The 27,352-nt window shown below is 36.8% G+C and overlaps 1 protein-coding gene across 3 annotated transcripts in view; it reads left to right on the top strand.

Annotated features, from left to right (window-relative positions):
* Nucleotides 1-8,347: 8,347 nt before the first annotated feature.
* Nucleotides 8,348-27,352, top strand: part of begain (brain-enriched guanylate kinase-associated) — a 42,126-nt gene continuing 23,121 nt past the window's right edge. Inside the window, exons 1-3 of one of the 3 annotated variants that reach the window (XM_028001275.1) lie at nucleotides 8,550-8,737; nucleotides 21,109-21,348; nucleotides 23,676-23,837. In XM_028001275.1, the coding sequence (XP_027857076.1) occupies nucleotides 21,278-21,348; nucleotides 23,676-23,837 (233 nt within the window). In that variant the 5' untranslated portion in view covers nucleotides 8,550-8,737; nucleotides 21,109-21,277. Of the gene's footprint in view, nucleotides 8,494-8,549; nucleotides 8,738-21,108; nucleotides 21,349-23,675; nucleotides 23,838-27,352 lie in introns of those variants that run through there. The other 2 variants (XM_028001277.1, XM_028001276.1) reach the window with 2 other exon arrangements.

Genomic DNA, 27,352 nt, shown 5'->3' with positions numbered 1-27,352 from the left:
TTGTTATTTTTCATAACTTATATAAATTATTGTCTGTAGAATACCAAAATTTCCACTCCCCCTTAAGATTTCAGTCCGTCTGATTGTGCAGATTTTAAATATTAAATGATAATCTGATCAGTTATTTGAGGAGACTTTTTACCAAATACTTTTTACCTACTTGAGTAATTTCTTGGTTGGCTACTTTATACATACTTTATACTTAATGTTTTGGTTGCTCTACCCCAATGATTAAAAACACATATTTGGGGAAACGATGAGATTTATTTTTGTCTTTTAAAGTAAAACCGCCTTGGACAAACTGTGGCTTAAGTTATGGCTCGTATAATTGGTGGTAAGGACAAGACTTGTCACAGAGTTACCGTTCTGCATGTGGTTAACGGACGAGTCGCCCTCGGCTCTGAAGCTGTAATTAACGGTTCCGTTGGTTGAATCTAAAATATGATTAGTGTGAAACAACCGCAGATCGCTGAGCAGCAGCACTTTCTCCAAGGGTTCATTCCGTCCTCTCTAATCTCGCTCTCCATCATCTCTGCCGTCTGATTGCACCTTTTAGGATTTTATTCATGAGAAAGGACCAGGTTTACTCAGTGATACCTTTTGAAATATGCTCTTTACTTTCCAGAAAAGGCTTGGCTGAATATTCTGCTTTAGCTCAGACCTGAGAAATAAAGTTTTGTGCCCAATCAATGAAGCAAAAAGTAAATAAAATACAGACATAAAATAAATATGAATTAGTAGCTCACACTCACATTTAGTCAGGTTGGTTTATTTTTTTCCCCTAAATTTATGAAATCATAATTTGGAAACTGCTTGTAAACTAAATATCTATTTTCAAACTAAATATAAATTTTCCAAGATTGCTAAGTAAATATTAAGTTTGAAGCTAAATATTTAACCCTTTGGTAATTATTTAGCTTGAAACTGTGACTTTTATAAATATGATCATTTGTTTTTCTATGAAAGGCTAAATAACCCAAGTTATAGTAGCAAATTTAAAAAAGCCAAAACAGACTAATATTATTTTGAGGCACCACTAAGCTGTTTGAGAAGCTTTAAAATCTTATATTTAGCCTTGAATTGTTTCACTTTTTCTGTGCATATTCCTTATATAATGATCAATTATAGTTTGCTTAAAAATATATTTATATTTATATTTATATTCATATTGTATACTGTATTTTATTTTATTCTGGAGTAACCTCACAACATTGGAACCTCAAAACATTGTCCTGAGCCGTATGCAACGAAATTTCGTTCTGTATACACCCTGTGCATGCAACATGACAATAAAGTCAGTCTAAGTCTAAGTCTAAGTCTAAATGAAAAATATATGAGACATTGTTGCATATGAATAAACCGATGAAAAGTTATTTGATCTTGTGCATAATTAGTTGTTTTTTTAGGTTTCCAGCAGCTTTCATTATCCTGAAAGTTCAGATCGCAGCTGGCATCTGGACACACAAACATCTGCTTGAGGTTCTCCTTTGCATCCAATCAACAGGGCACAGATGCTGCTTGTCAACCGCGTCGCTCTCACAGACGGTTTCTCTTCAAATGTACATTTTCTGCTTCGTGATAAGCTTGTTAAACCTCATTGTTCCAAAGCATCACTGGCACAACGACTGACAATAAAAACGACCATGTGGGACCAATCAATGCTTGGCTACTTTGATTCCCTTCTGCAAACAAACCAGATTTCACGTGGTTTGCTTTCGTCAATATTCCTGACCTGAATACCGTGCTGTGCTTCCACACCACCCATGTCAATACACAGATTCATTACAGGCGGTGAACGGCTGCTGATCTATAAGGCTATTTTCAGAAAGAAGAATGCAGAACTGAATGAGAGAGACAATGAGTTGTTTAACTATCAGATGCTGACCTCTTTGTGTTTTCTTTGTGCGCCGTGTTGTGGCAGCAAAAGTGTGTCACCCTGCAACAGCTTGGGCGCACTGTCGGACGCCAGGGCAACTGGGGCGGACAATTAAAGTTGGGCAAAGCCAGAGGACAGCAAACCATTGGACGGGGTCTGGCATGGTTAAATTGCTTGTGTCTGTTTCAGACGATGGTCTCAGGCTCGAGTCTGTGCAGAAAGGATCACAAAAGGTTTTTCAAAGTAAGAGAAGGAAGGTGATAAACATGGCCACCTTGAGGCGACAACCGAGATCCGGAACAGGTTCGACTCGACAAGATCGGGGATCGTGCTCTTCAACAGCGTCTTGTCCAGTCTTCTCTGGAGCCTACAGTGACCAGGAGGACGAGTGTCCACTGCGCCGACAGTCCTCCCCGGTCCTAAAGGGCTCTCTTTCCAGTCTTCGTAGCACCACCAGTCCAAGTTCAAAAGGCTCCTTCTCTAGCCTTCAAGGATCGGTTTCATGTCTACAAAGTTCTTTGCCAAGTCTTCAAGGATCTTTGCCTAGCCTCCAAGGCTCGTTACCCAACCTTAGGAGATCGATTTCTCAGCTAAAGAGGCGGTCGCTGGGCAGTCTGGAGAACTCCAGCCCCAATGAGTGGACAGCAAGTCTCCAAAGTTGCAATGGTAGTTCAAGTGACGAAGATGGCAGCTGGGATACCAATAGCTGGAGCTCAGGGGCCACCTGCCTCTTACGGACGCCCGTCAGTCAAGAAAGGAGCCAAGTTTTGAGGGAATCAGACAGTAAAAGTTGCCCTGCTGACCAGATGTCCTCTAGCACCAAATCTGAGGATGAAATAATTTACCAGAACATTGTTTTTTCATGTAAATCCAAAAACAAACCAGAATCCACTATAGCAAGGGTTGTGCAACAAAAAGACACCTCTTCATGCCCAAGTAAGAACGCCTCTACAGTTTCGCCACCTCAGCAAGATGAAAAGGCAGCGGACAGGCGTAAGTTCTCCCAGTTTTTGAACGAAGTGACCTGCAGGGTGTTGAAAACTAACGGCGAGTCTCCTCAACAACCGCCCATGCCACTTCATCATGACAAACCTCTGCCAACGCCTGCAGCAGCTCGGCTGCCCCTTTACCCCGACCCAATGAAACCCCCGCCACTATGTACATCAGCCACAAACCTGTGGTACAGCCCTACCAGCTGTAACCTTGAAACCATCAGGGAATACGACTCCAAAGACCTGAAAAACTCCATCCACCAGTGGAGCAAGACACTTCCTAGCTGCAAAATCTTGGAGCCTGAGGAAGTGCTAAGAAAATTAAAGAGTGAAAGTCTCTCCAAACCACAGCACCATGTAAAGATATGTACAAAGATCCAGACGCAGCCGACCACTGGGAGGTTTTATCTGGAGACGGACATTGACAGAGTGAGGCGGCTGGATGAGCTTGTCGCTAATGGCACCCTGGGGAGAGAAAAGAGCCTAACCAGTTTGGAGAAAGGAAAGGAGAGGGGAAACCGGGTTCCATGGGAGAGAAACGGAGGGTTGGGATCAGAGAAAGACAGGAAGGAAAGAAAGAAGAGAAAAGATTACCCAGGGGAGCTAGGTCGAGGAGGAGAGAATGGCAGACAAAGTGATAAAGAGAGAGAAAAACCTTCCTGGGAGCAAAACCAAAAGGTGGAAAGAGGGAGAGAAAAGGACAAGAAAGCAGGATTTCCAAGTTATGAGCAGCGTCTGTGTCAGCCATGTCCGGCTTTCAGCTGGCCAGAAGGATTTCCTAGAGTCTCCTACAGGTCTACGTCACTGCCCAGGCCTGTGAACATCGCTGTGAGTATCTCTGGGTAACCGTACGTTGATCGATTGGTTTAAGGTATCAGCGACTTCCGTCTGATATCGACACGTTTTAGTCAAGTTCAATCAAGTTTATTGGTACAGCACACATTGGCAAAAAGGCAATTCAAAATGCTTTACACCATAAAAACGTCAGAGTACCTCAAAATTGTACTCAAGTAAAAAAATATTTGGTGAAAAGTTTAATCAAGTACTGAAAAACTGATCAAATTATCAATCATTTCATATTTTAAAATTACATAATCAGAGCAAAATATAAAGTTACAGTAAGTAGAAATGTTGGTATTTTAACCACAATAATTGATGTAAGTAACAAAATATATTAATAAAATGTTTCCAAATCAGTTTCTTTCAATAAAAAACTTTTGAAACTTTAACAGAAACTGCAGGTCTGTGTAAAACATGTTTGGGTTTCAGTGGGTAGAAAACCCAGAAATTTTACTCAACAGTAGCGATACTTCAAAACAGAATTACTCAAAATAAGTTAAATGTACAGCATAGTAAAAATATTCCTAAAGGTAAAGTTACAAAGTAAGTAATTGAGTAGATGTAACTAGTTGCTATCCAACTCTGGTCACCATTACAATTAGCCCAAATCATCAATACACATCAGATGTATTGATCAATGCTAATATTACTAATCAAAGCCAGCTCTGATCAGGTGGAGTTTTTGATGTGGATTTAAAGGAGCTCAGTGTTTCGGCTGTTTTGCAGTTGAGTTGGGGGCGTGGCCAGCAGCAACTTATTTGGATTTAAAGTGACAGAGCCCCTAAAAACGCTCCTTCTGAAAGAAGCTCAAGAGTAAAATCTAATCATCTAGGAATGATTTTTGAGCAAAAACAATTAAATCAATATATTTAGTATAACTTATAGACTTGTCCTAATCTGTTCAAGAAAGCTAAAGATAAAACTTAGAGTCTGTTTTTCATAAGGTAGAAAATTAGCAGTGGAATCAAATCATTGGACAAGCACACCACACCTTTCAGATTTTTATAATTAAAACATTTTGTAAAAGACTACAATTAGCTAATGAAGTGCATCAGAGTGAGCATACTCTATGTATGGTATGAGATATTAGTAATGCCAAAGTAACAAACTACATTTAACAGAAATGTTCAGAAGATCTGGAGCGACAAGCGTTAACAGCTGATCTCTAACAAGTAGCAGAAAAAAGAAACCGGCTTCCTGCAAAAGTGATTCCATCGTTGTTAGCTTGGCAGAAACCCAGTCCGACTATTGGCTCCATGCTGAAGTAACTAGTTACATTTACTCAATTACTTTTACATGAGTAACTTTATTATCAGGTAATTTTACTACTTAAGTAAAATCTCTGGATTTTCTACCCCCTAAATGAAAAACAAACATGTTATAATCCAGAGGTTCCCAAAGATTTTCTGGGTCCCCCCGATGGATTACAATTAAATCCCCAAAAAGAAAAAAAAAATCAACTGGGCTCACATCGTTCAACCAGACATAAACCTAAACACTATAGTTTTCTAACTCCACTGAAGTTTATTTCACACTTCAGGTTGCAACAAGACAAACTACAAACCATCTTTACAGTGAAACAACTTTGTGTAACTTTTTGGTTTTTTTCGTTCATCCATACCACTTCCTGTGCCGCCACTGCAATAGCACTGTGCCCCTCTAGGGGGCGCGCCCCACACTTTGGGAACCACCAGAAATTCACCAGACACAAACACAGCTGATGTTTTTGTTAAAGTTTCTGAAGTTTGTTATTGAAAGGAACTGATTTGGAAAAATGTCAGTGTTGTTTTTTGTTACTTTTATGAATTACTGTCATTTGCACCCCTAAAATACCAACATTTCCTCTTAACTTTATACTTTGATCCGTCTGATGGTGTAATTTTTAGATATGATCATTTGAACAGTCACTCAGTACTTGAATAGACTTTTTACCAAATACTTTTTTACTCTTACTTGAGTTATTTCTTGGACGGCTACTTTTTACTTGAGTTACAACATTGAAAATATATTGAAGTAATGCTACTTTTACAACTTTTGGGTACTCTGTCCTCCTCTGTCAGACGCCAAATGGTGGAATAATCTCACTAATAAAGCTTTATAAACCAGCGGTGTCCAAAGTGCGGCCCGTGGGCCATTTCTGGCTCTTGCATTGATTTTGTACGGCCCCCAACTACAATTCAAAAACTATACAAATTTGGCCCGTAGATGCAGATGGAGACTTTTAGTTCGTAATCAGGGTTAAAATTGTTAACATAAATTACTTACACAGGAAAATGTAAAGTACAACACAAAGTATTTGTGTTTTTATAACCAACAGAGTTTTACTGAAAAGCCAACTTTGCTTTTCAATAAAAATTAGCTTGTATTCTTTATTAAACTTGTCTAAATACAGCACCATTTTGAAACAAAATGACCCAAAACATGTCCTTATTACTGAAAATAAATTTTTCAATGGAGCCCAAAATAAACTGAAAAGTATTTTTCTTTTAATCCAGCAAACATGCAAAATTAGGGTAATAAAAAAAATTCAGAAATTGTGAGAGTAATCTCAAAAATTTTCTATAAAAAAAAAAACAAGGAAGTATGGTGGAAAAAAACAACTAATTTTTAGAACAATATCAGAAATACTCTAAATAAAAAACTCTGAAGTTTCATAATTCTGAATGTAGAAAATTCCTGAAATTAATCACAAAACTTCAGAGTTTTTGATGGAAGTTTACTCTTTTTTCCTGTCTACAATTATCCTAATGCACCGTCGTAAAAATCTCTTTCAAATTTTGGATCTGAAATGAATATCAGGCTTCTTTATTAGATTCATTTAAGGTTGATTTTTTTGGAGTCAACCATTTTGGCCCACATTGCAAACATTTGGACACCCCCTGTCAAAAGCAAATAAAACATTCAGAGGTGATGAATGCATATTTTTTTCCCAGTTCGTTGCCTCCATTTTTCCAGGCTTGCCCTCTGCAGAGAGGGTTGGAGGGATGGATGGATGGATGGATGGAGGGGGGATTACTCTGCTGCCTCATTCAGTGGCTGTATGAGTCATCCTGCTGTATCATTCACTATGTTTCTAACACCCACACAGAAGCTCGGCTACACGCGCTCACAAACACTCTCCCCGCTCCCATAAACTGTATGTTCCCGCTGCGTACCTGTGACATTTATTGATACACCTTACTGATTCCTCCACATTAAACCCCAGGGGCTGGCTGGAGCCGCGCCTGCACACAAACACCTGCAACATTCTCCAAAAACACACATAGAAATGTGGTTTTATCATTCATATGTTGATTCTGCACCAGAAATACCAAATATTTTAGCCTGCACACGTCTTTAAGTCTTTCTTTCATGCATAATGCATGGCCACAAATAAGACTTGCTCTCCTGTTTTCCTTGCTTATATGTAATGTTGCATCCATGCAAGGTGCCACTTTGAATCAGGATATAACTTTACAATAGATGGCTAATGAATATGTGATTCATTCATTTACAAACACTTTATAAATCATTAACAACTGTTTATTATGCATTAATTAAGGAGACAAAATCCATCGGTTTCTTGAGCCAAATCTGCCGTCATGCTAAACATTTAGCATTTACAAATATTGTGGCTATGTCACAATATTAGCATATAATGTATGCTAATTTAGCATATTTTAATTTAGCATAGATTATATGCTAATCTTTTTAGCATATAATCTCCTTTTCCCCATTATTTAATGCATAATAAACAGTTATTAATAGGGATGGACGGTATATCGGCACCAACATCAGTATCGGCCGATATTTGTCATATTTTAAAGTATCGGTTTGGTAAATAAAACTCGGCTGGTGTGAATAACCGAACTATTTTTATCTTGTTGCCTTCTGTTTTACATCAAAAGTGGTGAAATATATGAAATATTGGTAAATATTGGTAATTGGCTATAAGAGCAATATTAAAATTGGATATCGGCTCAAATTTGCAGATCGGTGCATCCTCAGTTATTAATGATTTATAAAGCATTCATACAGTGGATTAATTAATGACATTTCTTTAAGTATTTATTAGCTACAGGGTGGTAAAAATAAGCATAAAGCTCTAAATCTAACTTTGGATCAGTGTATCTTTGTCGTGTCCGGGACACTTGGAATCCAAGCTTGTTTACTTTTCACCTATTTTCCTTTAATTCTTTTGTTTTTCTGCGTTTCCAATAAGTAAATAAACCCTAATCAATCACCTTTGGGTACTTTCTCTCTGCATTTGCAGAACAGCATAAATAAATACCAGTAATCAGCTACAACAGTAATATTAAAATCGGATATCAATATCGGCCCAAATCCCCAGTTATTAATAATGAATTATAAAGCCTTCATACATTAATTGATAACATTTCTGTATATTTATTAGCCATTAAGTGGTCCACAATAAACAAAGACCTAATTCAAATCACACTTGGAATCCAAATTTGTTTACTTTTTACTTATTTTGCTTTAAATTTTTTTGTTTTTCTGTGTTTCCGATAAGTGAATAAGCCCTAATGGATCACCGTTGGGTACTTTCTCCCTGCATCTGCAGTACAGCATAAACATATCTTTTCTTCTGCTCTGTTCCCCTCCCTCTTCTGTACAGCGAGTGTAAAATAATGGATATATTTGTTTGCTGAGGCACAGAGACCCTTTAAACAGCAGATAAGAGGTGCAGCAGCAGATAAATCTGCCTGATAAATGCACGCAATCATTTCATCCCGTTTTCTCCTCCTCCTCCCAGGAATCTGATGGAGAGATGCGGCACGACAAGAGGTAAGCCACTTCCACTTTTACCTCCACTCTCCTCCCTCCATCACTCCCACAACTCCTCCTCCTCCGTTCAATTCGTGGCTCTACCCTTCTCTCCGTTTTCTCCTCTCCCTCTTCGCGGAGTCTCCAGTCAGAATTGGAGGAGTCTTTTTTTTTTCTGAATGCAATAAGCTCTGAGGAGGGATCCACAGACACATGATTTTTGTGATCTTATCTTTCCGAAAATGAGACGAAAAGCTGCTAAGCGGTAAGGCTGTGATCCGGACATGACTGAGTGTAGTTGCTGTGTCACATAATGACTGTTTGGAGCGCGGTTCTTCTGCTGTCCATGTGTTGCATCGTCACAGAGCAAACGGTGCGCTACGATGACGGGAGGATGGGGAGTAAATTGAATTTAACTGCTTGTAAGTCACTGCAGCAAAAACAGCTGACAGTTTGTTTCACTTGCAGCAATTCTGTGCTTATTTATTCAATTATTTATTTTCTGTTGTCATTAGGATTTTATTAATGTGCGAATGATGAGGCGCCAAGTGTTCCTCACAGCCCTCAATTAGCTGCTGTATTGACGGGGAAGATGGTACCACAGAGAGCCAATTACAGCTGAACAAGCACATGATGAGGAAGAAAAAATACAAAAAAAGTTCCTCTCTTTAAGACCGACTCCTCACCTGGTGCAAACTAAATAAATATTTAGTTTAAAACTGTGGCAATCGGGCCTGAATGAGAACTAAATATCTAATTCTCAAAGTGAATACGGGTTTTACGTTTGTAAGAGAAATATTTAACTTGGTAACAAAATATTTAGTTTGCATCTAAATATTTAGGTTGTAAACAAAATGTGAAACTTGCTGATTAAATATTTAGTTTGAAATTGTGGCATTTGTGATTAATTTGAAGGTAAATATCTGGTTTTTAAACTGAAAACAGCTTGTAAGTTTGTAAACTACAAAAATAGTTTGGTAACCAGATATTTAATTTGTAAGAGAAATATTTATCTTGGTACTTAAATATTTAGTTTAAAGCTGTGGCAATGCTATATGGATAAGAACTAAATATTTAGTAACTAGATATTTAGCTTGTAAGATAAATATTTAACTTGATAGCTTAATATTTAGTTTCCATCTAAATATTTAGATTGTAAACAAAATGTTAAGCTTGCTAACTAAATATTTAGTTTGAAACGGTGTCATTTATATATAAATGAGAGCTAAATATTTAGTTTGGTAAGGAGATATTTCGTTTTAAGCAAAATATTTAGTTTGTACGTAATATTTAGCTTGCTAATTGAATATTCAGTTTGAAATTGTGGTAGTTTTATATGAATGTTTTTTGTAATATTTTCTCGTCCACTTCAAAAACCTAAAAAGTTACTAAACATTATTGTCTAGTTTCTAGTGCAAATATCTTAGTTCACTTGAAATAAGGCAAAACTAAATTACCCGGCAAGATACATTAGCTTGTTTAAGTCCATAATTATTAAATACCAATTAAAAACATTCTCGTTCTGTTGATTTTTTCCCTCTTGTAACATGGAAGAAATGTCTTGTTTTTCACGTATTGTTTACAAAATGTCCTCCATTTTTATAAACCCTGTTTTGGTGTTTTTAGTTCATCATTGGTCAATAAATTGCAAACAGTTCATGATTTCATCAATTTTAAGGAAGTATTAACATAAAACAAGTTCCTTCATGTCGCTGAAAACTTCATTATAACTTAGTTTTGTCTTATTTCAAGTGTACTGAGATATTTAGACTATTTTGCAGAGTATTTCCATTGATTTTGCAAATACGTTCTGTTTTTTGTGATCTATTACAAACTCAAATTCCAAAATATAATTCAAAAATACTTCCCTGATCCTGAAGGGAAATTAAATGTTGTAAGTCAAATGAAGTCAGATTCTTCAGAGAGTTATTGCAGAAAGATTCCTCGTAGCAGTCTGTATTACAGCGAATCTGAAGAAGCCTCTGACTGAAGACACTCTGTTTTCCCATCAAAGTTTTGCCGTCACATATGACAAAATGTAAAAAAGCTTAAATGGTTTTAAAACTTTTGCAAGACAGTAGAACTGGTCAAGTAGCTTATTGAGACATTAAATCTTTGATTAGACCTCTACAAATGTTTTACCTACTTTATTAAAACCGTCAACACCTTTAAGACGTCACAAATCCACGATTTGAGAAAACTGCTTAAAGTGTCTTTGTTTATCCGTCTGCAGACTTTGACTAAGCCAGGCACGTAGCCCACAGAAGCAGATGCTCTGTGAAGTCTCCCTTCAGGTTCGCCTGGAGCAGTTTACCACCTCCTTGCTCTTTCATTCTCCTGCCTAATTATTTCCAAGACAGGAAGATCAGAGATTTACGCAGGCACCGTTTCTGAGGGAGGGCTCCTGCAGCATCCGAAACGGGTTTCTGAACAACCCGTGTTGGAGAAAACGCCAGAGATTTTGGATGTTTTTGTTTCTTTTCTTCAGCATGTGAGAGAGAAAGTGCACCGGTGTTTGGATTTTTTTAAATGATTTTTATTTTGACTTGTCGCTTAGTCGCCCTCGTCACTCCAGCAACTGTTTTGGATTATCGTTATTGTAAAAGTTACACAGTGTTATTCCTATATTTACAATTGTTTCAGCTCAAAACTAACTAAACACATTTAGGTCTGAAATTTAGTTTCTAAACTAAATATTTAGTTTTAAAATTAAATGTTTAGTTTGGAAATTTAATCTTAAGTTTGGGAACTAAATATTTAATTAAGATGATAATTAGTTCCCAAATAAATATTTAATTTGGAGCTGATATTTAGTTTTCAAACTAATTATTTAGTTCCAAAATACTTATTTTCCAACCTAAATATTTAATTCAGACCTAAATATTTATCTTGTATTTAAATATTTAGCTATAAGGTAAATTTTATATATATTAAATATTCAGCTAAATATTTAACTCAATATTTAATTACAGGGTTGTAGCTATTTTAGGAAGCAAGGCAAATATTTTGTTTATAGCTAAATATTTAGTTCCTAATGAAATATTTATTATTCAAGCATTTAATTTCCAAACTAAATATTTAGCTTCATATGTAGCAAACAAGCTAAATATTTAGCTTGTTTCACTAACTAGCACTTCCTGTAAACGGCCTCATCATGATGTCAGCGGGTCGGGTATAAACTGGAAGGACGCTTTGGGTCGGTTTAGAAACAATCAGAACCAAAACAGTTGAGAACCTTACAATCTTAATAAAAAACAAAGTTTTAAAAAATGAGACTAGTGAATTTAGAGTTTCATAATATTTTTGCCATATTTTTATCCTTTAAGCAAACTTAATGTAAACTAGAACCGTGTTGTCATGGCAACAACCCGTTTCCAATCAACGTACAGCATGAGTTGTTTGTCTCTTCTCTTTACTGTAGTTTTAAAGGTTATGAAAAGAGCTGCTCTCTGCCTGCGGCGTTAGCATGAAGAGCTACCACCGTTTTCAGCAAATGAACAAAATAAAACAATTTCTTCAGTGCTTTCTCTGGTTAAATATTTAAGGAAGAGGCTGTTATTATGAAAAATATTAAATTCATTGAGTTTGTTTTGCTTTTCAGATCTTAACTTGACCTGATGAATAAGCGCGGTTAGAAATGTTTATTTTTATTTAATTGTGACTTTTGATTGTCTAATTCAATCAGAAGTCAATTCATTAAAACTAATAAGTTTTAATTAGTTTTTACAGTGGGTTTGCTAGTTTTTATTAGTTAAATATGATTTTATTTCAGCTCAATTTTATTAGTTATAGTAGTTGTTTTAGTTTTACATACTTTGGTTATTTTTTAGGTGGAGAATTCAAAAAGGTCAGAGTATTGTATCTATTGATCGATTACTCAACAGGAGACACTATTTTCAAAATATTTATTAAATTATTGTTTAACAACCAGCAACTGTTGGTTGGCTGCTGATTAGTTTAATTAGCTGACTGCTTATGAGGGGGAAATAATTTCATAAACTACTAATAAATAAATTAATGAACACAAAACGAATGTTATTATATCCATAATTTCTGTATGTTTTAGTCAGTTTTATAAAACATGACAGTTCCAGTTAGTCATAATCTTTCCTTATCAATTACCGTTTTATAAATGTCAGTTTTCGTCATTTTTGTCATTTAAGCTTGCTATATTAAGGTTGTGAATAAGTTGGTTCAGTCAGTTTTGGTTTGAAGGTTTCGAGGGAAGCTTTAACTTCCTGTCTCATGTCTTACACTGCAAAAACAAAGTTTTACCAAGTATTTTTGGTCTAGTTTCTAGTGCTAATATCTTAGTACACTTGAAATAAGACAAAACTAACGAGTTACTTTTTAGCAAGACATAAGAGCTTCTTTTAAGTCAATATCTACATATCTATTATGAATTGTTGACTTAAAACAAGCTCTTAGTTTTTGTGAAAAGTTACTTGGAAGGTATTTTGAGTTTCAGACATTTGCACTAGAAACTAAACCAAAAATACTTGGTAAAAGTTTGTATTTTTGCTGTGTGGTTTCTGAATAATAAGGCAACAACAAAGCAAGCGTCTGTTCCAACATATAAAGTGAAAAATAGCAGCTGACCAAACGTGCTGGAGCTCCTCGTGGTGTTGCTAGGTAACGGCTGGGCTAGGTTTGGGTTGCTAGGTAACGGCCCATGGAATGTGACTCAACTTGTTACAATAAAAATAATCCGCCAGTGGAACTGAGCCTTTTTCATCAATAGTGAGAAATTGTTTACTTAAAACTCCTGGAGCGAGTATTATGCAAACGTTTTGATGCTTGTTTAAAAGACATATTTCATGATTTTTACAACTGCAGTTGTGTTCAAGCTTGCAGTTCATGATAATTATATACTGTATGTTTCCATATCTAAAATTAGGAAATATTCTTTTAAAATTTGTCAAGACTTTTTAAAAATGTTTTAAATTTAATACAAATATCTCTCAAATAGCACCACAAAATTTCTGATTTTGACTGCAAAAATTACAAAAACCATTGAAAAATCTATCCTGTATATCTGGATATTCAGACACTTAAGGCTTTAGTTGCTGCCCAAAAATGATTTTAAAATAAACTGGTAGTTATTTGTAACTTTTAAGTTACAAATAATTGAAATTGAAATATTCCTTACAAATATTTCAAAATGTCATTTTGAATACAAAACAATTTAAAACTCCTGGAGGATAACCTATCATCTGGGTGCATATCCAGACTTTCCTGCTGTCCAAAAATGATTTTAAAATCAACTGGAAGGTTTTATTTGTACCTTTTAACATGTTGTGATATCTGGACATTAAATTGAGACATAAAGTTGTCCTGCTTATGAGATCCTTATAGTTTATGCGCTTGAGTTTTCGATCAGCTGTCCTTCTTCCAAAGTGTTGATATTGCTCATCAGTTGCAGTAGTTGCCTCAAGGCAGCAAATCTGGTTGATTAATCACCGTTGTTGCTCCAGTGATTTAATCCCTAGCTGTGTTTTTCTGACATGAACAGGAGACGAACGTGTTTCTGGAGCGAAGACACGTTTTTATCCCCTCATGTAAAGCCTGAAACACGGTGAGGCAGCTGTAGCTCAGGAGGAAGAGCGGCTTACCGATCGCTTCCATCCCAAGAGTCCCAAATCCAAACGCCGAAGGGTTGGTGGGTAAAAACGAAACCCTGCTTTGCCTCTGGTGCAAACATTGCTGCTGTGCATGTGCAGTAATTAAAAGAAAACTATTTTAAAGATCCACTATTATGCTGGGAAAAAGGGGCGGGCATTTATCATTTATTGTGATAAATGTCTTATCAAGATAAGAATTTAGATTTATTATTGCCACAATAAATTCAAATTAATGCTGTTAAAAGCTTCCAAAACTGTCTGTATTGTTAAGATTTATAGTAGAAAATTCAGAAATTTTACTCAAATAAAAGTAGAAATACTTCATAATACAATTACTCAAGTAAAAGTAAAAAGTACAGCGAAGTAAAAATACTCCTAAATCACTTCCAGTTTACTACAATTCCTACAGTAAATGCACAGATATTATGAGTAGCAACATGGTTGGCTAGCAGAGTTAGCAACGGCATCATTTAGCACAGCGTTAGCTTATGCTAACTGACAAATCATGTTCCTGCCGAACAATAATACCAAACACAGAACATTTAAGGGGCAGCAGTTATTAGGATTTAGTTGTTTTGATAAAAATGCAACAATATTAACGAGATATGTTTTCCTTCACACTAGTGAGTGTTGCTGGTGGATAACTACATGATTATGACCTGATCAAAAACTTTCATATTGTCATTACATTTTCATTATCAAAATGTAGTTTTCTCTAATTACAACCAAATGAATGATTGCACCCAACAAAGACACAGCTCCAGTTATCCTTCTTGCAGTAATAAGATGCTTAACTATTTGCTACAGAAGCTGATGTATTTGTGCTGCGAGTTCAGAGAAGATGGCACTGTGGGCATTAAAGGTTAATGCCCTTACTTGGCCTCTGTGAGCGGCGTATGTTGCAGGTAGCAGCTCCCATACTGTAGCTTGTTACCAGTAAATCAACATGCTAACGTCTCTCCCTTGTAAACATATGTTGGCCGTTAGAGATTTTTATGTGTTTTCTCTGACTCCTCTTCCAGAACTAAGCTGCAGGTGATGCCATTATTGAGAAACAAGAGCAAAAGCAGAGGATGTGTTATTTTAATCATATCATTTTAACGGTGTTGTGTTTTTAAGCCTTTCAGCCATTTATTGTAGACCCTGTAGAGCACGCTGTCAAATAACTGTGACAAGTTCGAAGGCATTTCAGATTAATGGGTTTACTTATACTTTCATCTGCACTACAATTATACAACCGTACACCTTCAAAAAGCAGAAGTAGAGCCTCCTGCACAACCTACAAGAATGCAGCAAGTGGTTTTTGGATGATAAGTCAGCAACAAACCATTGTACAGCGCATGCAATGGTAAAACCAGCGGACCAAATGTGCTGAAACTCAGCTTCGGTTGCTAGGCGACGGGCGGAACTCAGCTTCGGTCGCTAGGTGACGGGCGGAACTCAGCTTCGGTTGCTAGGTGACGGGCGGAACTCAGCTTTGGTTGCTAGGTGACGGGCGGAACTCAGCTTCGGTTGCTAGGACAGCCTGGGATTCATTTGGGTTGCTACATTCTGGAGATTTTTTTTACCTCGTTATTTTCCAGAGACTAAACAACATGAAGTTATTGCCATAAAACTGTCCAGGTGTTCTTTTTTTTTTTTTTTTTTATTGCTTGGGCTATTTTTAGAAGCAGCAGAGACTCAAATGGACATATAAAAACATTCAAACTGTGAATTTTGCATAATAGGTCCCCTTTAAAGCCCTCACTGTACCCAGCAGGACAGCAGTAATTGTTTGCATACGAGCACACAGCAATCCAGGAACTATTCCAGTCCCTTTTTTGTGCTCCTTTCCTGCTACTAGTAGATAAGAAAACAAGCATAGCAACAATATTAACCACGCTTCCAGAAACAGCCATTGTTTCTTAAGCCAATGCTGAGAGGCAATTAAAAACAGTAAGAGTAGTCCTGGCATTAGAAGTGGCAGCCAGCAACAAAGCGTTTATTATGGCCTATTGTTGAACTGCTAGCCTGTCCGCTCTGATAAAATATGCTAAAACATGCATAAAACAGTTTCTTGGTTTGTTTTGATGCCATGCCTCCTCGGCTCACCGCTTAAATATTAAAAGCCATGAAATGTGGCAAAATGTTCTTGTGAGTGTCCCTTTCCAATCGTTGGCGTTTTGAGACAGAGATCCTCCTTAGGGAGATGAGCGTCTAAAAGATGAAAATGTCATCAGCCTATATCTGCTGCAGCTACATCCCATTTATTATTTTTTATTATTATTCCTTTATTTAACCAGGTAAACCCCGTTGAGATCTACAGTAGATCTCATTTTCAAGAGGGACCTGGGCAAAAAATTTGCAATACATAGCAACCTGGTTACAAGATAAAAACAATTAATACATATGTAATTAATACATAAGTATGAAACAATACATAATGCTGAGAGAGAGTGCAATGATAGGTAAAGCAAAAAGGAGAAAGTGAAATAATGACTTCTGGTGTGATTTTCTAGGAGTAAGGGTGACAGATGTATAAATGAATGTTTTATTTAAACAAATCAAACGAGATGTTGGCATTTCTATGTAATAAACTAGAGCTGTATGCTGCAAAAAACAAAATCTTACCAAGTAATTTTGGTCTAGTTTCTAGTGCAAATATCTTAGTACACTTGAAATAAGGCAAAACTAACTTACAAGTAACTTTTCAGCAAGATATAAGTGCTTGTTTTAAGTCAATAATTCCTTAACAATGATAGAAAAGTACAAATTCTAAATTGCAGATTATTTTACCAACATGGGGAAAATGTCTTGTTATAAGTGAAATAATTTGCCAATTAACCCACTGAACAAACACTCAAAGATTGCCTAACTTGAAATTGTCCCTACAGTAACATAAAATCTTAATATGTACAACCTGAAATGAAAATATTAGCCTCTGAACTCACTTATTGTTGTCGTCTTTGTTTATACTAATGAAAAAGCTGGCGCTGTTTGGTAAATGTGACTGGCCGTGACAAAACCAATAAAGACGTCAGGGGCATTTTGAGTTATTTGCAGGTTGTGTGGATTCTCAGCTTTCCAACGATGGACAACACATGGAAATCAAAAAATAAGTTATTACTGCAAGCGTAACAGGCCTAAAAGTGTGATATTTTTGAAATTTATAAACATAATACAATTTGTATCATGCTGGCTTTGGCAGAAACAAATGATTTCCTCCCAAAGGAAACCAAATGTACATAATTATTTTATCGTGTAAAAATAATTATGGTGTTTGGATGCAGTTAGTCAGTGCAGGGTGCAGCACTGCTCACTGCCTCTTCACCATTATATATGCACTCAGCACAGCCAGCATAATGGCACACTTTGTATGAAAATAGTATTCTACAAACAAAAGTTCTGCAATTCAACCTGAGAAACTGAAAATTATTCCTACAAACATGAATTTCTCCCATCAAATTTGAATTCAAAAATGCTTTATTTATCCCAATAAATCCGGGTGTCCAAAGTCAGCAGAACTCACTGGCCCAAAAAAATGTAGAAATAGAAATTTGGGCTTGATTTAACAAATTTATTCTGTCATTAAGAAAAAGATTTTAGTCACCTTCTTTGAAAACACTTGCAATATTTATCCAAGTTTAATAAATTAAATAAAAGCTGATTTAGGCAGAGCCACGTCTGCAAAGTCTTAACATTTTCTGCTCTAAGAAAATTACATTTTTTATCAGTGTAATAATCTTACCCTGATTAAAAATAAAACGTTTACATCTGCACCTGTGATGGAAAGGCCACATTTTTATCATGCTTGAATTGCAGTTGGGGGTCTGCAGAAAATCGCTCTAAGGGCCACAAATGGCCCCCAGGCCGCACTTTGGACACCCCTGCAATGAAGGGAGATTAAAAACAATCATGTAAGTAATCCTGGTGTCTTTTCTTTCCACTGGTATCTTCAGCTTCACTTAATACATTTATCCATTAATATTTTTAAACATAATCCTTTGGTAAGCCAACTGTATGCGTCACACTTTACAGTAATTAAACCGTCGTTTCCATGCAGCAGCTTGCGGACCGCAGTTTGAGAAATTCTCCTTTAAAATCTTAAATAAATCTGTATTAGCTACAAGTCTTAGAAATTAAGACCAAATCAAACTTTTTATGCTGCTGAAGCTATGAAATCATGAACTAGCCTCTTGATTAGATAACCTTCCCTATAACAATCTTCACAGCAGCTTTGAGAAATTATGTTTTTAGTTTATCAAACCCTGTTAAATTATAGAAGATATGTGGCCTTCAGTTTGTTCTGTTCATTTTTGACACCCATTGTGGAGCAGAGCTGCTTGCAATCCTCTTAACTAAAGTGGATTTTATCCATTTGAAAGAGCAGAGTTATTGTTTATTTGAACATTTTATCACAGGGCATTGCTCGGAAATGTGTGTGTTTGCACTGATAGCTGTAAGTCTCATAAAATCTGATTTAATAAAGAGAGATGTGCAGCTTATAATTGCAAGTGACAAGTTATTAAGTTCTTACAGCGTGGGAGATCCGAGTTCAAGCCCCAGGAGATTAGTTGTAGTGTGTAAAATAAATTAATGCCACTGCTCAGACTCTTCCAGCACAACATGTTGATTTTGAATTTATTTAGATAGAAGTATCTCCAAAATTGCTTAAAAATTGAAGATCTGCCAACACAAAGACATAAAAAATAAGAGCTAGCCCTATGCTAAGTGGTTTTCCACTTTACTCAAGATTAGCCGCTTAGCTTTTAGATATTCTTGTTTTTTTAGCTCATGTAAATTTTGTTTAGACAAAATAAATCTCCTCTCCACTGAGTTTGTCTTGTGCATCAACGTCCACAGCTGCTGTGAAAGAGAGCTGCAAGCGATGCACTTAAGAAAAATGATTATTATCCATTTGAAGGAAGTTTTTTCTTCATTGTTTTACATTGCACCACTCACAAATGCATGTTTGCACTTAACGAGCCTCGATCTGGCCTTAATGAAGAGAGATGTTCACCTCACGCTTCAAAATGGCGGATTACTACGTTTTTACAGTGGAGGAGATCCAAGTTCAAGTACCAGCACTGCTTCTGCAAAGCACAAAATAAGCTAATGCTACCAGCCAGATGATGACACAGCAACATTATGATCATAAATGCATTTAAAACATGGATGTCTCTAAAATTATTTTTTAAAAATGTATGTTTCTCTAGTGAAATGTAGCTTTTTTTATATACTTTTGGACAGTTTCAACAAAGTGTTTGTTGTTGGTTTTTAACAACTTTAAACAGCTGAATTAGCATCTCAAAGTCTTAAATAACTCCTGAACTGCGACCCCAAGTTAAAAGGAAATTAAGAGCAAGGCTTCATGGATTCAAAGGGCAGAGAAAGAAGCAGGAAGTTCAAACCACCAAGTATCAAATCCCCTACTCCTGCGTCTCTCTAATAACACAAACAAATAGATTTAAAAAGAAGCGTCAAAAACAAACGAGGTGGATCAGCAGTGTTTGCCAAAGGCTGCTGGTATCATCCAGGACATGTTACTGTGGAATATCATCATCTCTGCTGTCTGGAAATTTAGCTGTTAGCATGTCGTGTTAGCATCTTCAGTCAGAGGCTTCTTGAGGTTTGTTGCGAGACTGACTGCTACCAGACATCAACATCCACAAAACAAAAATTATATGAGTTGAGATAACATTTATCTCCCGTTTGGATGGTATTGTTGAATTGAATTGAAGACGAATGCCAAAACAAACTGTCATATAGCAAAAGCCAGAGTCCCCAAAAATTGTACTCAAGTCAAAGTAGCACTTCTTCAACATATTTTCATGTTGGAGCAATAAATACTCAAGTAAGAGTAAAAAAAGTATTTGGTAAAAAGTCTACTCAATTACTGAGTAACTGATCAAATTATCACTCATTTAATATTTAAAAATTACATCAACAGATGGACCAAAATATAAAGTTAAGAAGAATTTTTTGTATTTTAAGGACCAAAATGACAATAATTCATATACGCAAGAAAAAATAACAAAATCAGGTATTTTTCTAAAGTTTCTTTCAATAGAAAAATTGTGACAAATTTAACAAAAACTGCCGCTGTGTGTCTGGTGAACTTTTGGTTAAAATATGTTAGTTTTTCATTCAGTAGGTAGAAAATCCTGAAATGTTACTGAAGAGTAGAAATACTTCATAATAAAATGACTCAAGTAAAGGTAATTGAGTAAATGTAACTAGTTGCTACCCTAGACATGACCTTAAAGTAACAGATTTGGGAAATTACATCATGTTATTACACTATATGTTAATGTATTTGCTTGGCTTTTAGATTTCCTTTTTATGTGTTTTCAGTTTTTCAATTTTTTTTAAAAATACAAACAATTCTCTTAACTAAAACAGATGCTCTACATTTGGAGGAGCAATTTTTTCTCTCTCTCTGCAAACATCATGTCGCCTTGCGAATGCATGTTTGCACAGATAGCAACAAGTCTCCATAAATCTGGCAAGACGAAGAGAGACGTGCACCTCACGCTCGCAAGTGACAGGTTATTAGGTTTCTACGATGTGGGAGGTCCAAGTTCAAGCAGAGGAAGCAGAAACCCACATGCATTAATCATAACTGATTTATTGAGAAATAACCTCAGAGGGCAGCTGGTCAATTTCTCTGAGCCCCACAGGGAACTGCGGTTTGCTGCTGCTGCATTAACATCCTCACAGCAAGACAAATCGTTTACCAATTCATTTTAGAAGTGAATATAAGACAAAAATGTTATATTTAGTTTTCATATCTTTTAAACAGGTGATTAAAGATGTTAGAAAATAAGCTAAAATCTTTCATAGAAAGGGCAAATTTCAACATCATCTATTTTTTCTTATTTGTTGAATGTATGCAATTGATCCTCCAGCTCCAATCCGTCATACTCTGCAGACTCATGTTCTGAATGCAGATAAAATCAGTTTTTCTCTGCAAAGAATAAAATGTGCTGCTGAGTCCGTGAGGCTTCAAAGCTGTTTTTCTCTGCTCTCTTGCCAGGGTCATCACAGATAGCCGGCAACTATCTGGCTCCCCAGGCAAGACTTAAAGCTTTGACTTTTGGTATGCGGTTAGAATTCAAACCTCGGTTCAGCATTCAGTCGAGCAGCAACAACAGCAGCAGAAGTAACAGCCGCACACACATGCAAACTGAGGCAGAGAGAAAACTATGAAAAAGATATATATTGGCAAAACAGCCCTGAAAAGCCAGAGAAATGGATGCAAACATCCAAAAAGAAGGTAAGAAAAATCGGCTTGGACCGTCGCTTTAAACTTTAAACATTGTTCATCTGCACATCTTCTATTATCCACCATCTGCTTACAGTTAAACAAATAAACCATTAATCTGATTATGGTGCTTTCTTTAACTGAAAAAGTCAGGAATCTAATGAAGTTAGGGTCATAAACAGTGGTGCCCCTAAAGGGGGGAATAAGGGGAACCATGACCACAACTGTGAAAAAACCCCAGCCATCTTGCTGATTCTGCTTTGTTGTCTTTCTAATTGATTGTTTTGTTCTTGTGAAGGTCTAAAATAAACCTAAACCTAACAGAAAAAGCTAACAGGTGAAGCTAATATGGGAAGCCAACAGGCAAAGCTAACAGCTATTTTGCTGATTGTGCATTATTGTCTTTTCAACTGATTGTTTTTGCAAATGTTTGAAATAAACCTAAACCTAACATGTTAAGCTAACAGGTGAAGCTAACAGGTGAATATAAATATTTTGCTGATTCTACTTCGTTGTCTTTCAATTTGCTTTTTTTTCTTGCGAAGGTCTGAAATACACTTCAGCCAATATGCAGAAGTTTAATAATAAGTGTTAAGGAAAATGATTATTTTAGTGCTAAAAATACACTTAATCTTACAACATGTGTAAAGGTATATTAAGCACTCTTATTTGAAAAACAGGCTTTGTGTGACCCTTCAGAGAGGCCCAAGGAGACAAGCAGACGCCTTCCACTGTCTGCTTAAGAGCACACAAGGGCCATAAAATTAGCATCTCCATGGAAACGGCAGCTGGAATGTGGGAGGAAGAAACTTCAGGGGAGTCGGCGAGATTATATCAGGACTTCGGTAATGGGGACATTCCCCTGTTTGGTGTGACAGAGAACAGATCACCTTTGAGTTGAGCTGTAAGGAGGGGAGTTTCGCGGGTTTCTCTGGGGGCCGAAACAGGTCTCTGATTGGTTGAATTACGGAACGCCTTCTTTGCATATATTAAAGTGAGGAAACGCCTAGTCAGTATAAAGTACAATGTAACGCTAATATAGGAAGAGTTTTTTCCATCTTTTTCTCTCCACGTGGGCGCCTTTGTCTGTCTCTGTGTTTTATGTTTGTTTGTCTATCCCTTGTGTGTCTGTTATTTTGTGATAAAAATGCATATCTCTGTACCTCTGCAGCTTTGTTGTTCATTGCTTTGTATGAATTAAACTCTGTGATCTGTGATGTCAACACGCCTTGTTAGTTTCGTTTTACAGCTGCCCGCTGCTCGCCGAGAAGAACCCGGCTGTGTTAAGGAAGAGACGAGCCAAACGTTTTGTTCAAAGTTTTAACAATAATTCTTCCTTAATATAAGCTAATATGTTTATTTCAGAGCTTTTCTTACAAAGCTAAAAGCTAATATATTAGTGAAGCTGATATTTGTGTTTCCCCCCCAAGCTTTGTTGTTTTTCTATATGATTGTTTTGTTCTTGTGAAGGTCTGAAATAAACCAAAACCTAAAGTTAACAGGTAAAGCTAACATGTGAAACTAACGGGCAAAGCTAACATGTGATGCTACTAGGCGAAGCTAACAGCTATTTTGCTGACTGAATTGTTGTTGTTCCATCTGACTGTTTTGTTCTTACAAAGGTCTGAAATAAATCTAAAGCCAACAGCCGAGGCTAACGTGTGAAGCTAACATTCAAAGCTAACATTTGGAGTTAACTAACTGCTAACTATTTTGCTGATTCTGCATCGCTTTCTTTCCATCTGACAGTTTTGTTGAATAAAGCTGAAGCACTTTGAACTTGATGCTGAAAATGTGCTATATAAATAAAATTACCTCACCTTAACTAACTGGTGAAGCTAACTGGTGAAGCTAACCTTACCTCTTAGTTGGCTGTGCAGAAACATTGAGAGATGTGACTCAAATATCCATCAGTTCAGCTAAAAGTAAAAAATTATGGGCCTTCAGTTAGTGTGCTTAGTGTAAATTCTTAATTTTTCTTCCATTTTACCATCTAGCTAAAAGTGGAAGCACGGAAAGCTTCTGTTCTACATTTCCAGACCTCCTTGTGACTCACTAGTGGTCTGTGTCTGTGGCAAAAATCCAGTCCTCTACATTCTGAGATTGGATTAGGCCGATGTGTAATGAAATTCACCGCTGCACCAATGGGAGATGTTTGTCCTGGTGGTGCAGCCTCACTCTGAATGGAACATTTTTAGTATTCTTCCTACACTCATCTCCTCCTTCACACCCAAACCGAGTTACATTTCATCTGTACTTCACTCCCTCTGCCTTTCTTCGCCGTTTTCTCTCTGTTGTGACGATGAGATTCTCCTAACCGCCCCCTAACATCTGTTCAGCTCTTTCCACGACCACAAGGACGACCTCCGCAAGCGCCTGTCGTTCACCACACACAAACTAGAGATGGTGGAGACGGAGTTCGACTCCACCCGGCAGTACCTGGAGACGGAGCTGCGGCGCGCCCAGGAGGAGCTGGAGAAATTCACAGAGAAGCTGCGCAGGTGTGTGCACATGTGTGATAACTGAATCACGTGTTTGTACCGCACAATTACATGAAACCACCGAATGTTTTCTCTGGCACCAGCACAGTTTGAGAACGGGTTCCAGAGTGCAATGGTTCTGAAAACGTACCGGTGTCCGTTGTCGTGTAAACAGAGTAAATGGATCTTTTCTGTCAGGGTTCATGCATAGCATGACGCAAAACGTAGCTGCTTCCTACAATCCACAGAAGAAGAAGAAAAAACTACGGACAATGCTGGTGTTACTACAAATTCGTGTTTCCCCCATCAGTTGCGGTTCCCTCAGCGTCTCTTCACCGCTCCGCACCGCCCAGGTGGCAAAATACAGGTGTGCTTGTTCAGCGCTCTTATCTAGGGAACTACGGACACCGTGAAAGCTCAAACAACATGTTTCAGCGAAGTTATCCCACTTTTTTCCAACTGCGCCCTGATCAGACGCACATAGTGCGTGTTTCCCTCCCCCAGTATCTGGGAAAACCGTACCTGATGGGAAACGCGAATCAACGTGCTCTCAAGTAGAATTTTTTTAAACACATGCGCACTTAGTTTCAAAGAACCTAGCACCAACTAGTGGCGTGGCGAGAGCATTACACGTTTAGGATGTGTACCGTTACTGTGTAAACAAAGATTGTAATTAAATGTCTTCATGTAAATGTGTTGACAGAAATCATTGTCCTGTAAACAGGGCCTTAGTATTCTGTTTCTATGGCCTCACATTCCTGCCAAAATCTGAGACAGATATATAACTTATAAAAAATATGCTTTTTTTTTTTTTTACATATTTGTTAAAACTGTCACTCTGTTGTTACAGTTTGCTATGAGATAAATAGTCTGTGAGAAAAAAAAATCAATTTCCTGCAAGTCCTCCCTGAGATAATGAAGAAATGCACCAACTAAAGAACAACCAATCAGACCAGGAGGAGGGTCTTAGCACTGTCAATCATCCTCATGTACTCCCTTAACTTACAGTTACAGGAAAACCATTTATCAGCCGTTGTCAGTGGCTATACTAACAAGTCCGAGAAGTCATAACATGCTACACTATCTGCAGTAACGAGAAAGGAAAGAAAGGATGAGTGGTGATTGACAGCGCTAAGACCCGCCTCCTGGCTCTGATTGGTTGTTTTTAGTTAGCACTGGGAAAAGGCAGAGAAGTTTAATTTTTTTATTGATTAATGTCACAATATAGTGATAATTTAGACAAATATGTAAAACTTTTCTGTTTTGTGTCCATAGTTTAAAGAGAAAATGTGTTAAATATTAATAATAATACACATCCTCAAGCAAGTCGTTATCGACGTTCTTAAGCCTTATTTTAATCATAACATATATTTTATTTTAACCATTGTTTTATCAGTAAAACCTGGTCAATGGGATGTTACCAAGAGCCATTCTGGTGCAAAACATGCCAAACAAAATAGTTAAATCATCATAAAGACTTCATGCAATGATTTGAAGGAGGTTTAAAAACACCAGTTATGATTTTCCTTTAAACTATTTCTAGGGAGAGTTTTAAATCAGTTTCAATGACTTTTGCCAATTATTCCATAACCAAGAACCAGTGTAAGAAAAAGCTTTTATATTTTTTATTTCACTCCTGACTGGAGTGAAATTTGCCACAAGAGCAAAGCAAAAAGTTCAGCATAAATGTGAAATCAGAGTAAAAATAAAATCTGAGTGAGACCGTTACACCTTTACAGGACATGACGTAGCATAATTTAGCTTATTAAATTAATGTGAATACTCTTCTGAGTCTAATCTCTCATCATTCTGCAGGATTAAATCTTGACCTTTGCATTAAGTGAATTAGCACTAAAAATGTACGTCAGTTAACGATTGTATCAAAAATCTATGGGAACTGGTAATCAGCTTAATTTTATTATTAATCACATTAAGATCTAGAGTGCAGTGAAGCATTTCCTCTCTCTTTAGAGATTTCTTCTGTTTTTGCCACAGGTGTTATTACAATCAAGGACTTAAACATGTAATAATTACATAAAAGATTTTACTGGTTACTGTTTTTAAAGTTTTCACAAAATAAGCTTCTCCATATAAGAGACATTTTGACAGATAATTTGTTAAAATTCTTTGATTTCTAATTTGAAGTAGCTTTTAGAAAAACCAGCTAAATTAGGTGGAAGGTCAAACTTTAGAGTTAATAGATGAGAAAATGAAAAGGGAAGACGAATGGAAAAAATTATTTTTCCACCAATGTGTTACTATCTTATTTAAACTTTTAGTCCAGGTTATAGAATTTTAATGCCTTTAAAAGATTTGTGTGACGTTTAAAGGAGGCTTATTGCGCAAAATTCACATTTTGTATTTTTTTATTTTCATCTGGGTATCTACTGCTTCTAAAAACCCACCAAGATAGTTTTTGGTGATAAGTTAACAGAAAATGAGCCGTTTCAAAAACGTCCAGAATGTAAAGTCACAAATAAGCAGGAACTCCCCGTTTCCTAGCAACCCAGCAGAGTTCCGCCCGTTACCTAGCAACCTGAGCTGAGTTCCAACACGCTTGGTCAGCTGGTTTTACTGATTAGTTCAACGGTTCCTAGAAAAGACAAGTGTTTTGTTGTTGACTCTTGATCCAGAAACCACTTGCTGCATTCTTGCTGGTTGTGCAGGAGGCACCACTTCTGCTTTTCAAAGATGTATGGTTGTATAATTGTGCATCTGTTTGCAGCCATTTTCAGATGTGAGTGTAAACATTGATTTGGTGGGCATGGCCAGCAGCTTATTTGGATTTAAAGTGACAGATCCCTAAAACAGACAGGCAGAACTGAACAGACTAAAATCTCATTATCCAAGATTAATTTTGTACAAAAAAAATAAATAAAAAAACATGTTTTGTATCGCCCATCGATCTGTCCTGACCTGTTCAGGAAAGCATAACAGGTCACCTGCAAGCTTTGAGTTTATTTACCAGCTTGGTAAATAAACTTCAGAGCACCAAGATTAAAAGCACCAGGATAGTGAAATAGTTGAGTGTTTCCTGCAGCCACAGTAAAAATCAAAGCGATGAACCTGCTCTCTCAACAAACGTTCCCATTTTGGCAAAATAAAAAGGGAGAACGCAGATAAAAGCTGTACAAAAATGTTCAGTCCCTATTTATTATGGGCTTTTAAACTCTAGAACGGTTCTGATTAGCTGATCTTGGTCGCCGCCCTCAGCATTGCCTCTGAAGATGACAGATTTTATTTCCCCTCTTTCTACTGGCTTTACTTTGTTATGTCCAATTATAATCCTTATTTTGCCTCTCGCTCCTCTAACAGGCCTGAGTTTTATGGCTTGTTTTGTTTATGGTCTCCTGCGCCCACACTCCCCAGATCTGTCCGGTTAATGGAGCCATAAGCAGCAGTTTATAAAAGACATGAGTTAATATTATAATATGTGCTGAATAAAAAGGCGAAGTAGTAAAAGAAATGCTTCGACTGTAACTATTGATCCTTGGAAGTTTAATAGGAATACTGAAAGCAAGCCAGGGAGAAAAAAG

This window comes from Xiphophorus couchianus, chromosome 19, assembly GCF_001444195.1.
Source record: "Xiphophorus couchianus chromosome 19, X_couchianus-1.0, whole genome shotgun sequence".
NCBI lineage: Eukaryota > Metazoa > Chordata > Actinopteri > Cyprinodontiformes > Poeciliidae > Xiphophorus > Xiphophorus couchianus.
The sequence above is the reverse complement of the archived record's forward strand: the minus strand, read 5'-3'. Positions and strand labels throughout refer to the sequence as shown.